Source organism: Vicugna pacos, chromosome 18 (assembly GCF_048564905.1).
Source record: "Vicugna pacos chromosome 18, VicPac4, whole genome shotgun sequence".
Classification (NCBI taxonomy): domain Eukaryota; kingdom Metazoa; phylum Chordata; class Mammalia; order Artiodactyla; family Camelidae; genus Vicugna; species Vicugna pacos.
The window spans coordinates 13,183,500-13,199,802 of NC_133004.1; the positions used below are offsets into that span (position 1 = coordinate 13,183,500).

General features: G+C 46.0%; 1 protein-coding gene across 3 annotated transcripts in view; it reads right to left on the minus strand.

The window, feature by feature from the left end:
* The window catches only part of SNX29 (sorting nexin 29), a 478,692-nt gene that overhangs the window by 416,512 nt on the left and 45,877 nt on the right, over positions 1–16,303 (minus strand). For all 3 annotated transcript variants that reach the window (XM_072942171.1, XM_072942172.1, XM_072942173.1), the window contains exons 5-7: positions 5,454–5,634; positions 2,351–2,421; positions 836–1,084 (exon numbers count right to left, since the gene is read on the minus strand). In XM_072942171.1, coding sequence (XP_072798272.1) covers positions 836–1,084; positions 2,351–2,421; positions 5,454–5,634 — 501 coding nt within the window. The remainder of the gene's footprint in view (positions 1–835; positions 1,085–2,350; positions 2,422–5,453; positions 5,635–16,303) is intronic.

Here is a 16,303-nt window from a genome sequence, read left to right on the forward strand (position 1 = left end):
TAGGTCATGCTTCACCAATGTGTCACAACTCTGAGATAATGTCAAAAGCAGGGTTCCCAAAATGGATGGAGAAGATACTTCTTTGGGTATACAAGTTCCAGCACCTCTGTTACACAAAGTTATCAACAGTCCTGTTCTACGTCATTCGCATGTGGGGCTCTTTGCTTGAGAAGGCAAGACAGATAAAGCCAGTGCGCAGCAAAGACTCCACGGGACTCTTCAGTTTTCACCAGCATTAATAATTCCAAAGAGGTGCCCATGATCACCGCCTTGCGTAAGGGATCTGAGAATACCAGGACGAAGTCTTTAAACCTCAAATTTCCAATTTTGCTATAGCAACATTGTGGATGTCCCAGAAAGCTTACAGGATATTGTAAACTTCTTGCAAAATTAACGTGAACTGAATCAACGTTCTTCTGCCTTCCTGCAGCCTACAGTCAAAGCTGATCACCCCCCCCCTTCCCCTGGCCACCACTAAAATGTCATACCCCCAACAGTATACATTCTCCAAGCATCCTATGCTGGGCTTCCAACCCATTTATCGGAAGGATGAACAAATGATGGATGGGGGAATAAACGAATGAAGATCAACCTCATCTGGCTTCATGTGACCATCACGCCCCTGCCTCCCCAGTCTGCTCTGACTGTGCTGATACCCTGTCATCTTCACATCTCTCAGATCCCTTTCCGAATCAACAAGGGTAAGAAAGATGAACACAAACATGAACTGAAAATGTGAGTGCAGCAGATTTCCCTCCCTTGGCACTTTCAGGTGATGAGGCACATCCACCCTCACCCACCCCTCTGCTTTCCTCCATCTGCCCACCCCGCTCACCGGCACCGACGTGCTTGGACACGACAGGCAGGGGGTCGGTCTCCTGCTCAGGCTTGATGAGGATGGAGACAGCAGAGGACGCCGTGATCTCCCTGAAAAGGCTGCTCACTCCTTGTGTGGATTCCTTCAGCAAGGAGGTCACATTCTGCGTGGATTCCTTCAAGAGGTCCGAGACGGTAGGAGCAAACTTACTCTGCCCGTTTAAATCCTTGTTGTCAATGTTAATCGCGAAGAGGATGGAGTTCAGACCTGCCCCAGAAATGGAATGGAGTGTCTGCTGTTGAACAGTCACACCTCCAACACGATAAACAAGCTGCAGACTTTATAGCACACAAGAGGGGACACACTCATCTTAAACGTGGATAAAAACCTCCCACAAAACTGGGGTCAGTAGACGCTATCACTGGAGCTGGGTCTTTCCAAATTCACTCCCTGTCTGTCAGAAAGACAGATGCAAATAAGGAGCCAAAATCAATTATACTTCCATTTAAAAAAATTAATGAGATGAATAAAAGGCTAGTCCTCTCTAGCTCAGCAAATAATAATGAAAAGAAAAAAAATAATAAAGTCAACTAAGGCATAAGTTGTGAAGTCAGACTGCCCGGGACGAATCCCAGGACTGCCGCTGACGACTATGAGAACTTCCTTAGTCAAGCCGTTCATACCCTCACTGAGCTCCAGTTTCCTTATCTATAAAACGGAAATGATAATCTCACAGAGTAAGTATTAAGACCATCACTCACCAAAAACAGCTCCGTGAGCAATCAAAAAATGTGCACCAATATCATTACCATTAACACTCTGGGCAAAAACTTGCACTGGTATCCTACGGCCTACAGAGGACCTCATGGTCACCTGACTTCTCCTTATCAATGGACAAGCCTAACACAACTCTCAAAATATGGGACTTAGTGTCAACTTTCAGGAAAGAGAAAGAAGGAGGCAACAAAGGATTTGGAAGGAAGCAAATTACCCACTTCTGTTGGGCTCACCCTTTGAGTGAGAGTCAAACATTAAACAATGTAACAAGTCACCAACTAAAATCAATCCAGGGCTTTGGCGTTGACAAATCATGTACTTCAACTCTATTGCATTTGAGTCTGTCACAGCCCTATAAAGTTGACTGCTGTGCTATCTGGGTTCCCACTTCGAAGAAGAGGAAAGTAAAGGTAAGAAAGCTCACAGGATCTACCCAGGCCGCCTGCCAGAGAAGGGTACAGCCAGGCCTCAAAGGCAGGTCTCCTGTCCCCAGTTCCCTGGATCTTTATATTACACTTGCAAAGCCACAGCCCAAACCCTCAATCCCATGCTTTCCTACCCAGGGTATCAAATTCTAGAGAAATGGACTCAATGCTCATCGCCACTAAAGGAAGGACAGTGGTGAGTGACTCATTAAGTCGGCGAGGGATGGGGAAAATCCCAGCATCCCTTGGAGCTATCAGTTCATGCCCAGGCAGCCTCGTCTGCTCACCAAGCTTCACAGGACCCAGCGCCCCTCGCCCTGGCCAGGCTTACCAGCTGCCATGGTAGGAAGCATGCTAGACCTTTCTTCGTCCATCACAAAAGCCCAGTCTTCATAAAAAGTGCTGCAAATTGAAAGAGAGAGAAGGAAAGCTCTGAACAGTGGTCCTCTGCATCCATTAGCCAGACCTACCTGGAAAACCCGTGCCTGGTCATCCCAGAGTGGATGGATGAGGTCTCTGCTGGGCTGAGGCTTCTGGTTATAAACAAAGGATTGAACACATATATCCTACAACTTCCTCATTGGTCCCCAGAGATCTCTAGAGTTCCCTGAGCTTGAGAACACCAGAACAGGCATGAGATGTAAACATGGTATTTATAAAGCAGAAAAAGAGAAAGGGGACAAAACGAGAGGGGACTTCCACTCAAGCAATGTCTCCGAGAGACAGACAGGAAATCTGAGCTGGCCCACAGGGCCCCCTTGATTGGGCTAATACAAGAAAAGACAATTTCAGAAAGAAATTATAGAGTTCCATGGCTCTATCAATCAGGGCACTTGTGTGTAACACCTGCGTGGGCTGTACACCCAAAAGCCCAGGTTATCCCTGGAAAAGGCTAGGAAGCTAAAAAGGCTCACAGATCTAAGCGGCAGGGGGAGAAGGGGACCAGAGAGGCCTGCAGGTCATCCCACTGTCCACAGTCAGTCGGCAATGAATGGTGCAGCCAGCGCTCACAAGCAGGGCCCCCAGCCCCATTCCCCAGCTCTTTATCTGACCCCCTGCTAAGCAAGCACAAGCAAGTATCGTTATCTCCCCGACTTCTCCACCAGGCCCGAGAACTCTAAACTAATGGACTCAAAACTCAATTTCACTAAAGCACTGTCAGTGATGGGTGACCTGTGGTTCAGCAAGAGACTGGGGACACAGCTGCTGAAGCAACTGAATACAACTAACAGGAAGAAAAGAGAGACCCCTCACCTTCAGCATGCTTACCTGGCCAAATGTCAGTGGACGCACAGACTATACGCTCCAGCTGGCAGTGTGGCTGCCCCTCCGATTCCCATAACTGTGATTCTTTACAAATTGAGGCCAGTTTTTATGCATGTAAATGAATTTGGTTTCCCCACATTGAGTTAGAGTGGCCAGTGATTTAGGTAAGTTCAACTGTGATTCTTAACAGCTGATTCATTTCAACTGCTCACTGTTACATTCAACCTTGATACTGAGAGTACAACTCTGAACTACAGTTGTCCCTTGGTATCCATGGAGGTTTGGTTCCAGGACCGGTCACGGACACCAAAATCTATGGGTGTGTATATTAAACAGCATAGTGTAGCTGGCCCTCCCTATCTGCAAATTCTGCATCCATGGCTTCAACCAACCACGGATCTTAAACGTAGTATTCAATCCAAGGCTGCCTTAATCCACAGATACAGGACCTGGGGATATGGAGGGTAGACTGCACTTGTGAAAAAATCACCTGCTGTAAAGAGCTTCACCAAAAAAAAAAACAAAAAAAACCTAATGTAAATGACATGAGTATGTTCTCCTTAATGAAAGCTGGTTAATGTTCAGACAGACATTCACAGCCTCCCGACTCAGGTCCTAAGCAGCAAACAGGTACAGCCAGTACCCGTTGTCCTGGCCCCCATCCCTCCCATTTCAGACCCACAGGGTCTGAACATACAAGTGGACAAGGAATCACAGGCAAAATCAATAGGGGAACTTCAAGGGTAATTTTTTAGAGCCTTCATGCACAATCCTATAACACCTAACAAACTACTGGTAGAGAGGTGACCACAAACAGCAGAAAAAACAGAGGAGACTTGAGCCCGGGAACACATGGCAAGATGTGAAATCAAGGGACTGCATCACGGCACTAATGAAATGCCAGCTTATTGAATTAAACGAAATTTCACTGCTAAGGATCTGGGCACTACTGATGCAGAAGTTATTCAAGGGACCAGGGCAGAACTGATCACTGTCCCTTTGTATCATCAGGTGACACAAAACAACACATCCAGTCCACCCTTCTCAGAGGGGAAATAATAGCCAGAAGGGGAAGAGGGGTAGGGAAGGAGGGAGAGAGAGAGAGAGAGAGAAAGACAAAGAGAGAGAGAGATCATAAACATCAGCATACAGGAAAAAACACCCACATGATAGCAGTTATGTCTGTGTAAAGTATGAGTGATTTAAGGTTTCCCCAGCAGGTTCTACAGCACTGTCAAATGTTTTTGACGGGAAGGTGGCTCACTGTACTATCACTGATGCATATTCAGTTCCTTCTCCCCATCGCCGTGGGATAACCATACCTTGCTCAACCTGCTGAGCTTGCCTGTGGCCGTGTGACTTGACAGCCAATGAGATATGAGTGGAAGTGAAGCATCACGGTGCAGAAGCTTGAAGAATCAGGGCTTCATTAGCCATAGCCCCTTGTCCTGCCTTGGTAATCAAGAAAGTGTATGTAGAGAGACAGTCTCTGTCAGCCTGGGTCCCTGCAGTGAGACAGCACCCCTAGCCCCGCTCACCCATGACAGACATGTAGCAGGGGAAGAAATAAATTTGGCTGTCTCAAGTCACTGAGGTTTACACGACGCTTGTTAGGGCAGCATAACCTGGCTTATACTACCTGACAGAGTAAACTTTACGATCAAGAAAAAAAGAAAACATAATAAAATGGGGGATTGTTTTTAGTAACAAATAACTTCCTCTCCCCAGCCTAAAACTTCCCTATTTCTTTCAGTCGGTTTGGGGTTGATTAACCTCAAAAAAACCAGAAGGAGCTACACAGTACCCAGCCCACAATGAAAGACACAACACGAGACAGGGTACTAAACACTCAGCATCTAAAGAGAAAGAAATTCTGAAGCCGAAAGAAATCCAGATTAAAATTCCTCTAAGTGAGGTTCAGGCTGTGTCCTAAGACCAAAGCTCTCTCCACACCCGAGGCCTTGATAATAACTAGCATTACAGGGGTGCCTGCTATCAGCTGCCACGTGGAGCCCCTCACAGGCATCCTGGTTTATTCCCAGGTCCACCGGCCCCCCAGCGCAGCTGAACAAGGCGAGGCTGTAAGAGGGAAGCCCGGGTGGTGCCCCGAAGCTGGCGGTCAGGTCTGCGGATGTGCCCCCCGCCCCCGCAGAGCCCCCTCCGGGTACCTGAGCCTGCCGCGGTCGGCCAGGAGCGTGTGCAGGTAGCGCTCCAGGGAGTGCTCGTTGAGGGCGCAGCGCAGCCAGGCGCGGCCGCGGCCCACGTCCGACGCGATGTGGCGCAGGGAGTAGAAGCGCTGCAGCTCGTGCTTGCTGAGGACCTCCTTCACGTAGAACCAGAACACGGGCTCTGCGGAGACAGCGGGCGGCGCCGCGGCACCGGCCCGGGGCGCTCATCACTTCCACAGTAACCGCCCACCGGCGTTTGTCAGGGTTGTAACACAGTTACTCCTTACGCACTTTTAAAGGAAGATACCGAAGAGCAGACCAAAAATAAAAACGACCCCCAATCCACCATCCGGAGACAACCGACATTCGCAAGCCAGTCTTTATGCCTGCACCTGTATTTTTTTTTATAGAAAATTGGCATCTGTGATCACTGAATTATGACCCCAAAGATAACTATACCCTAATCCCTGGAACCTGTGAATGTCACCTTATACGGCAAAAGGGACTCTGCAGATGTGACTAATTTAAGGACCCAAAATGGAGAGGCTATCCTGGATAGTCCCCATGGGCCTGATATAATCACAAACGTCTTTCAAAGAGGGAGGCCGAGGGAGATCTGATGCAGACAAGAAGGCAGCGTGACCAGGGAAGCAGACACTGGAGTGATGCAGCCATAGCCAAGGAATGCCAGAAACTGCCAGAAGCCATCAGAAGCTGGAAGAGGCAAGGGACAGATTCTGCCCTGGAGCCTCCAGAAGGAACGAGCCCTGCCATCCACCTTGACTTCAGCCTAGTGAAACTGACTTTGAACTTCTGCCCTCCATAACCGTAAGAAAAATTAATTTGTGTTGTTTTACACCACAAAGTTGATGGCAGTTTGTTTGAGCGGCTATAAGAAACTACTGCACCATCATACTGTGTGTTGTACATGTGTACATGCGCATACATATAAATACATACACACACATACAAACTCTGCACCCTGGCTTGTTTCTTTTATCTAGGTCATGAACATTTTCCTGTCACATTTAAAGATCTCTGAAAACATGATTTTTGATGGCTTCCCAGTTAAACATAATCTAACTATTTCACTACTGCTGGAAACATGATGCACTGCCAACTTTCCCTACATACTGCTTTGAACATCCCTGTACATGACTAACTGTCCTCATTTCTAGTCCCTTAGGAGAGAGTTCCATAGGTATGAGAATAGGAACAGATTTAGGCTACAAAGGAAAGCTAAGAAGTTTGGTTTTATCCACAGAAAGTCATAATACCACCTCACATCCTGCCTTTTTGGTCCACATGCATACAGACGTTTCTCATAGTTGTAATTCTAGTGTATACCTAATTTGGTGATCAATCCTCCTTACTTAACAATGACTCATCAACACTTTTCATGCTGCCAATAATAATAACAGCAACAATCGTGACAACCACTACTACTTACTGAGCATTAGCCACGTACCAGCCATTGCACTGAACACTTTACATCCGACCTCAGTCCTCAGAACCACCAAGACTACCTCCGTGTCAAAGACAAGGCCTGAGGCCTGGACAAGTGAAGTAACTCGCCCAGTGATCCCCAGTAAGCAGTAGAGACAGACCTCAGAGCTGTCTCCCTGCAAACCACATGCTCACACTGCCCTGTGAAGTGAGGGGGGCTCTGCCTTCTTCAAAATGATCGTGTTCACCACAGCTTAACATCCCGAGGGAGAAAATGCTGTGTCTGCTGCCAGATGGAGATTCCAGTCCAGGAGCTAAAAAGACTCAGGACTCCTCTAAGAATGTGTTAAGATCTTTGCACCTTCCTTGCAGAAGGATGCAAATACACACATCACCATAAACTGGGCACCAGGTTAATAAGCTCACTGTGATATTTCAGTTCAGCTCAACGAGCAGGGACTACATTCCTATCGGGAGCCATGAGCTGGGCGAGGCCATGGGCCACCAGGAAGACCAGAAGAACTCGTCCCTAACAAGTTTCTGGCCTAGCAGGCAGGGCAACAGGTGAAGAGATCTTCAGTGGAATGACCCTGGGCAAGCCCCTAACTAGGCAAAGCTTCACACTCTTCTCCCTTAAAGTCCCAAAGTGCAGAATCGCCCAGAGTCATTGGGATAACTGGAGAAAAGGGAGGTAAAACACTGAGTGTGATGCCCAGCCCATAATGACCAACCACTGTTTGTTTAATCATTACCTTCTTACACGGGAACATGTGTGCTGTTCCCACTTTTCCTTTTTCTGTTAACAGCATCTAAATGTGTCTGGACGTACAAGGGCATGTATGCATTTGTAGATCAAGCCAGCCTCTGAGACCATTTCGAATAAATGTCTCACATCGACTGGTAAAATCACCAGCAGGTTGGGAATGTAGTTTGTTGCAGCCACCGTGGAAAACAGTATGGAGATTCCTCAAAAGACTAGGAATAAACTTACCATATGACCCAGGAACCCCGCTCCTGAGCATATATCCAGAAGGAACTCTACTTCAAAATGACACCTGCACCCCAATGTTCATAGCAGCACTATTCACAATAGCCAAGACATGGAAACAGCCTAAATGTCCATCAACAGATGACTGGATAAAGAAGATGTGGTATATTTATACAATGGAATACTATTCAGCCATAAAAACTGACAACATAATGCCATTTGCAGCAACATGGATGTTCCTGAAGAATGTCATTCTAAGTGAAGTAAGCCAGAAAGAGAAAGAAAAATACCATATGACATCGCTCATATATGGAATCCGAAAAAAAAAACATAAATACAAAACAGAAACAGACTCATAGACATAGAATACAAACTTGTGGTTGCCAAGGGGGCAGGGGGTGGGAAGGGATAGACTGGGATTCAAAATGTAGAACAGATAAACAAGATTATACTGTATAGCACAGGGAAATATATACAAGATCTTATGGTAGCTCACAGCGAAAAAAAATGTGACAATGAATATAGGTATGTTCATGTATAACTGAAAAATTGTGCTCTACACTGGAATTTGACACAACATTGTAAAATGACTATAACTCAACAAAAAAATGTTTATAAAAAAAAAACTACCAGAAGGGTAGTTCACTCAGAATACCTTCTGTCTCAAGCCCTAAAAACCAAATTCACACCCTTCTGAAACCCATTAGGATCAGCCCAAGCCTCACGAGTACATAACAGCCTTGCTTCTACTTGAAGCCTCTCTCAGAAATCAGGACAGGGAATCTGGTGAGAGTATTACTCTGGGCCGGCCAGCCAGCCAGCCAATAACTTGTTTTGTAACACACCAGACAACCATCTATAAATCCATCACGATTCCAATTAAGTGACTCCCACCTGCATCCTGTCTTTCCTGAAAATTGCAGTCACCTCCCCCTGACCTTGAATACACACATGAAACACTTTAAGGCATGTTTTCACCTCTCAATTCCGCGAATCGCTTACTGCTACAGAATCCTTCCAAAGCTTGCCAGAGTGATGCTGACGATAATCATCATTATCCCTGTAGGGCTCCACTTCCACTGCCAGAATTAACGTGGTCTATTTAAAGAGCAGCTCACCTGCCACTTAACACTTGGAGTGGCTGTAATTTAATTTGGGAATATATACTGATCTCTTACAGCTTTAAACTCGGGGCTGATTCCAAAAGTGGGAGATGGCTTCTGGTTCTCCAAACTCTTGAAAGCCATCTGCCAACCAGACCCAGAGCCAGGAAGGGCGCCTAGAGGTGAGCTACCTGGGGGCACTTGTTGGCAGAGGATAAATGATAGCACAGGGACTTTGGCAAGGTTTCTAACAGGCCTCAACTTTAATCGATGCCAAGAATTCAAGAATGCATACTTTGGAGGGCACAAACCCTGGCTCAAATTCTAGTTCAGGCGTTGTGTGACCCTGGGCAACTTCTTTTGCCCTTCATTTTCCTCCTCAGTAAAATAAGGATAACAGTACTTGTCTTTAAGGTTTCCTAAGAGGGAAAAAAATGAGAAAATAAAGCATACATATGAAGTGCTTGGTGCCAAGGCACCAAGGCAGGCAAACGGCATTCCTGCCCTTTCTTCTGGGAGCAACACCCTCTTTTTCTAAAAGAACCATGTTCCATTTGCTGCCTTTAGCGCTACCAACCTCTCCCTCCCACAGGGCGGGCGGGTGACCCAGGCTGGGCAACCCCCTGGCCACAGCAGGGCATGCGCCTCAACTTGCCTCACTCAGCCCTCTCTCATCCTGGCCCGGTTTGATGTTTTGTACATGACGGATTTTTTTCTGTATTAATTTTTACTTTTAAAAATATTGCATGAAAATATTATTTCTCTTGACTGCTGAGTTTTTTGGTGCTCTCTTAAATTCTGTGGCTGAAGTGAGTGCCTCATTGGCCTCACCCTAGCCCCAGGCCTGGACCACTGGGCCCTCCCCACAACTTCTACCTGAACCACTAGAAGAGAGGTCTTGTCTCCTTCCAGAATCGAAGTCAGCAAACAATGGCCAAGGGCCAAAATCAGCACCCCCACCCCTGTTTTTGTAAGTAAAGTTTTATAACACAATCATGTCCTTTGGTTTTTTTTACAAGTCATCTGGTAAAGACCTGGCTGCTTTCCTGCCACAAAGGCAGAGCTGGGAAGTTGCGACAGAGACCTGTGGCCCACAAAGCCTGAAGTGCTTATTACCTGACCCCTTAAGGAAGAAGTCTGCCAACCACCATTCCAGAAGTAGGAGCTCTAACACTCGCGTAAATCTGGAGCTACACAGGGCCATTTTCCCCCCGTCAGGTAGAGTGGCCCACCTGGGAAAGATGCCAACCCAAAGAGAAGCAGGGCTGAGAGGGACAAAGGGACAGACACGGGAGATGCTGAGCCTCTTGACCCAGCTCAACCCCCAGTTTTCTTAGTTTCTTGAGTCAGTAAGTGCCCTTTTCTGCTTCAGTCTGTCTAAGTGGTTGGCTGTCACTTACAGCCAGAAGAAGCCTAATGCAGTGAGCTAGGGCACATTCTTCAACCATCTGACAGTCACTGTGGGAGACTGACACCACGGCAGGCACTGAGCGATGCCTGCACACATTGAAGGGCCGAAGGCATCTCTCAAAAATAAACAAACGTGGGGGAGGGTACAGCTCAAGTGGCAGAGTACATACTTAGCATGCATGAGGTCCAGGGTTCAATCCCCAGTATCTCCATTTTTTAAAATAATAATAATTAAATAAAAATAAACCGAATTATCTCCCCCTAAAAAAAAAAACTAAAATAAAATAAACCAAAGCATTGCTCAACAAGAAACAGAAAAACCAATGATCAGGAGCTAGGCTCCTTGTAAACAAAGGCTTATTTTTCTCACATATTCAGTCTGGAATTAGACAGCTGATTCAAAAACTCTGTCATGGGCAGAATCTCCAACCTCTTGATCTGCACCTCACTGTCTCAGAGGACTGTCACCACTCTGCACATCACACCCGCAACTGGAGCAGAAGAAAGAGGGTAAGATAAAGCCAGCTCTATCATCCCTTTCTTCAGGCAAGGATAAGTAATCCAAGAAAACCACCAGGGAGCGGAGAGTATGTCACAACTGGTGAGATCTCATGATCCATGACCTAGAGGACATCCCGCAGCCCCAAGCAAAATCAGGGTTCTATTAGGCCAAGGAGGAAAAGGGGAAGGGATCTCAGGTAGGAAACTAACAGAATCAGCCACTCATGATCTCGACCACTCTAGGAACAAAAGGCAAACCAAGTGCTTCCATATTCCAGGCTGAGACCTGGGTGAGCACAGAGACTCCCGAATCCCAGTCACATCCCAATCCGGACGAGCCCGACTATGAGACACAAGTGGGTTGGCAAAGCAGAGTTTCCAATAAGGGGCTGTGGCTTTCTCATCTGGCCATTTCCCAACCAGCCACAAGACTGCCTCCTGGAACTAGAACACAAGGACTGTGCTTTAAACAAGAATACATAATAAAGACTTATACGATGTAAACTTGGGACTGTCTTTTTGCTTTTTTAAACTGTGGTAGAATATACATAATAAAATATACCACTTTAACCATTTTTACATGTATAATTCAGTGACATGAAGTACCTTCACAATGCTGTGAAACCATCACCGCTGTCCATTTCCAGAACTTTTTCATCATCCCAAACAGAAACTTCATAGCCATTAAACACTAACTCCCCCATACTCCCCTCCTACGCCCCTATCCCTGGTAACTTCTATTCTACCTACTTTCTGTCTCTATGAATTTGACTATTCTAGAGACTGCATTTAAGTGGAATCATACAATATGTGGCATTTTGTATCTAGCTACTTTCACTTAAGCATATTTTTAAGGTTCATCCATGTTATAGTATGTATCAGTGCTTCATTTCTTTTTATGGCTGAAAAAATTCCATTATGTATAGTATAGATTATACTTTGTTATCTATTCCAACTGTCAATTGACATTTGGGTTGTTTCCACCTTTTGGCTCTTATGAACAGTGCTGCTATGAACATTTACGTACAAGTGAGTTCCTGCTTTCAATTTTTTTAGGTATGCATCTGAAAGTGGAATTGCTGGATCATTTGGTAATTCTGTGTTCAACTTTTTGGGGAACCATCAAACTATTTTCCACAGTGGCTGCACCATTTTACATTGATTGATAACTTTTTTTTTGGAGTAGAGATGAAATTGTCACTATTTTTCTACAACTGACATTAACTCTGCTGTTAAATCCTGTTTTAGTTATTTTTTAAACTCCCTTTCCATTAGAAAAAAACTTAAACTTACCAATTAAAAGTAACTTAGCCACTTTCAGGTTTAATTGTAGTAAAATTCACTTAATATAAAATTCGCCATTTTAAAGTATATAATTCAGAACTTGACATATTTTTAAAGAATGAATAAATGCACAATAACATGAGATACTGGACTGCTTTTGAAGACTTCTGTAGATTGAAATTTAAACTACTGACTCTATAGAACAAGCGCCAATTATCCTGGTCGGGGTGAATGGAGATCACAAAAATAAAGCGAAGAAAGGAGGATAAACTGCCACTTACTGCCTGTACGTGACCGAGCTCCCCGCTACCTCTCTGCTTCACCCTGTTCCACCTCCTTGTCACTCACCCTGCGACAGCCTCACCGGTCACCCGGCCATTCCCCCAACAAGCCATGCCTGCTCCACCTCAGCGCCTACCCAGCCATGAAAGCAGAAACCACACCGGGTGGTCCACTGAAGGAATTTCATACAGAACATCTGTTACAAAGAGTTTGGAAGAGATCAAAAGCCAAACAGGAGGTAATGAGGCCTCCCAGAAGTAACTGATGTCAGAAAGCCAGCCCATCCCTAGAGCCAGAGGAACAGAAGGCAGAGGTGGTGCTATCAGGGCTGCAGGCAACAGCTGGACTGTGGCAGGGGCACTCAGAGGAAAAGGGAGGACAAGAGAGGGCTGACCGGCAGTCACTGGTCATGGGAGACCTCCATGGACCACGGAGGAAGCACAGCCACTGCTAGAGATGCTCCCTAGAGCGGGGCTGCGAGGAAGAAACAATCCAGCTTCCCTCTTCCTCTCACCTTCTAAACTTACCACCACCTCCCACTGAAACAATGGGCAAAGGAACCTGGGAAATAGAGTCTGCAGGGGAAGGGCAGGGGGTCAATCTGAGAGCAAACCAGCAACTGACCAGCCCACACTCTTGAACTGCCTGGGATTCCTTCCCCCAGTAAAAGTACGGCCATTTCCCTCACTTCCTTAGGTCTCTATTCAAATGTGCCCATAAAGAGGGGTCTCTGAACACTCTATAGAGAAGAATAAAACCTCCGCCACGGCAGACCGTGAGCTGCTCTTCCACACCCATCCTCTTTTCTACCTGAACCCCAAGACGGACTACATATCCCAGACTACTCTGCAGTGGCCAGGGGACTCCTCGTTGACACTACTCCCTGGCACCCTTCACTGGCCTGATTCACTCATTTCTGTCAGCTGTCTGGCCCCTGAGCATCTGAAGTCTGAGTTCTGAGCACACCTGGCCTTCACCCACATGATACAAGCGTCTACAATACCTCCTTTATTACCCCTAAAATCGTGTCTTGTTTCCATTTAGGGGTGGGTATACTCCATCCTCTGCTGAACAGCCATTTTTCATGCCGACAGAAGCAAAGCAAAGGACCCATGGAAGCAACAGGCTAGATAATAACTCAAAACTGACAACTCAGAGGCCAGATCTGAGTCTTAATTTACAGGACACCAAGATTAAACACCTCTGAAACAGCCAGAGGTCACCTTTGGCCAACAGGCATCAGTCCAGCTCTACCAGATCCCAATATGCTGGGACAGTTTCATGCTCCTTAGTAAATGGCCAAACTTGCCCAAACTCTTAGCCACCCCAACTGTCAAAGACACCCCCTCTACCACCAGGCCTGTGGACATGGCCCTGTGGACATGGCTCAAATCTAGCAACGCACAGGTTAACACCCAGCCCGTGGGGGTGGCACTCTGGCTCCTGGCTCCCTCCCTGAAGCAAGCACTTCCCTGCCAGCTGTTAAACATTTTTATCACCACCCCTGGACATTTTTTCTGCCTCTTCGGCAGACACCATTATAATATCTCCTCCACCAGAACTAGCTGATTTGCAAGTTTGTGAACAATAGAGAAATTCAACAGAGAAACACAAAGAGGGAACTGAAAACATGACAGGGACCGGAGGGTGGGGGAGTGGACTTCCCCTCACCATCAAAAGGATGGGCCTGGGGTTCTCCTGGCACATGCAGCTTCCTCCATGATGAGTTTTCTACAGAAATGAAATTGTTACCCAAGGTGACCCGATGAAGAGAAAATACAAACTCTGATTTGAGTTAAACGTACTCAACCATTTAAAAAAATCCCCACTGAGGATCAAGGAAGTCGGTTTCTCTAATTTTACAGTTGGGGGTATATTAATACCACCTGCTTTCAACTGTGATAGTGCACAGATGGAAGGGGGTGGGGTCTGGCTTCCCAGGAGAATGAGCTGCATGTCCTGAAGTCTGGGTCCTCGCGTCGTTATTCTGAATGTAGTCCTCTGGTGGCCAGGCTCCTCACGATGCACTGGAGCTACAAATATGTGCAAGGATGGACCCAATCCCTGACTATTGAGAGAGAGAGTCAAGAAAACAGGCGGTGCCATATGGACATCTGATGAGAGGAGGACCCAGCACTGCAGAAGGGGCATAATCTGGCTGAACCAGTGAGTGGGGAGCTCATGAACGACTTCTTGAGAAAAATCTGAAACTTTAAGAGAAATGAGATCAAAACCACAATGAGATACCACTTCAGACCCATCTGAATGGCTATAATCAAAAACACAAAAAACAACAAGTGTTGGTGAGGATGTGGAGAAATTAGAATTTGGAATTCTTGTGCTCTGCTGATGGGAATTTAAAATGGAGTGGCCAGTACAGAAAACAGTATGGTGGTTCTTCAAAAAAATAAACACAGAATTACCATATGGTCCAGCAACTCCACTTCTGAGTATATACCCCAAAGAACTGAAAGCAGGGACTTGAACAGTTATTTGTACACTCATGTTCATGGCCACACTTTTAACAATAGCTAGTAAGTGGAAGCAACCCAGGTGTTCATTGATAGAGGAGTGGGTAAAGTGTGGTCCATCCATACAATGGAATATTATCCAACCTTAAAAAGGAAGGAAATTCTGACACATGCTACACATGCATGAACCTTGAAGACACCATGCTAAATGAAATAAGCCAAACATAAAACGACAAATATTGTATGATTCTTACATTAAGTACATAAAGTAGTCATATTCATAGGGGCATATAGTAGAATGGTGGTTGCCAGGGGCTAGTGGGAGGGGAAAATGGAGAGTTTCTGTTTAATGGGGGCAAGGCTTCAATTTGGGAAGATGAAAAGGTTCTGGTGATGGATGATGGTAATGGTTGTACAGTGTGAATGTACTTAATGCCTTTGAACTGTACACTTAAAAATGGTTAAAATGTCATTTTGTGTTATGTATACTTTATGACAATTTTTAAAAGAGAAGGAGAAAAAAACAAGTTTGAGCAGTTGTCAGGGGAGGAGGAGGCTGGGAGGAAGCCCACGGGCTGTCCAGGGGACCTGGGCAAAGGGCCCTAAGCATGAGACACAGGAGCAGACACGGGGTGGGGGGCTGGGGATGAGGAATCAGTCTTCGACACTTTGATGAGTCCATGGTACATCCGAACAGAAACACTCAAGAGAAAGACAGAGAGTGATCTGCAGGAAGTATAACTTAAAGGAATCAACACTCAGATAGCAACTTTCACCTACGAATCCAGACAGTATGTGTAGAAACAAGAGTCAACAGAATCTGTGGATAAGTAATATTTAATATTTGAGGGTGTAGAAGTGAATGATATGCCAGGAAGGATCTGCAAAGAAATAGAAAGTATGCCAGGAGGTTGTGGCATTACAGAAGAGAAGGCAAGACAATGTTTCCAAGTCAGAGGTGCCTAAGGCTGCTGAACAGATAAGGAAAAGTAAAGTGAACTCTTACAAGACAAGCACCTGAACAATAACAAACGTGTCCCTGGTACGTTCTGAATCCTGCCTGTCGCCTCGTAACAGACTGCCAGCACATAACCTGATGACGATGTATTAGTGATTAACAAGAACAAATTCCAAGCTTATGCCATTGAAATGCCGCTCCTATCATCTGAACGTGTCCCCTCAAAATGCATCTGTTGAAATCCTAACCCTCTAAAGATGATGGTGTTAGGAGATCAGCCTTTGGGTGGACCCTCAGGTCATGAGGGTGAAGCCCTCATGAATGGGATTAGTGCCCTTATAAAGGAGGCTCCAGAGAGATCCCTGCTTCTTCCAGCATGTGAGGACACAGTGAGAGGGCGCAGGCTA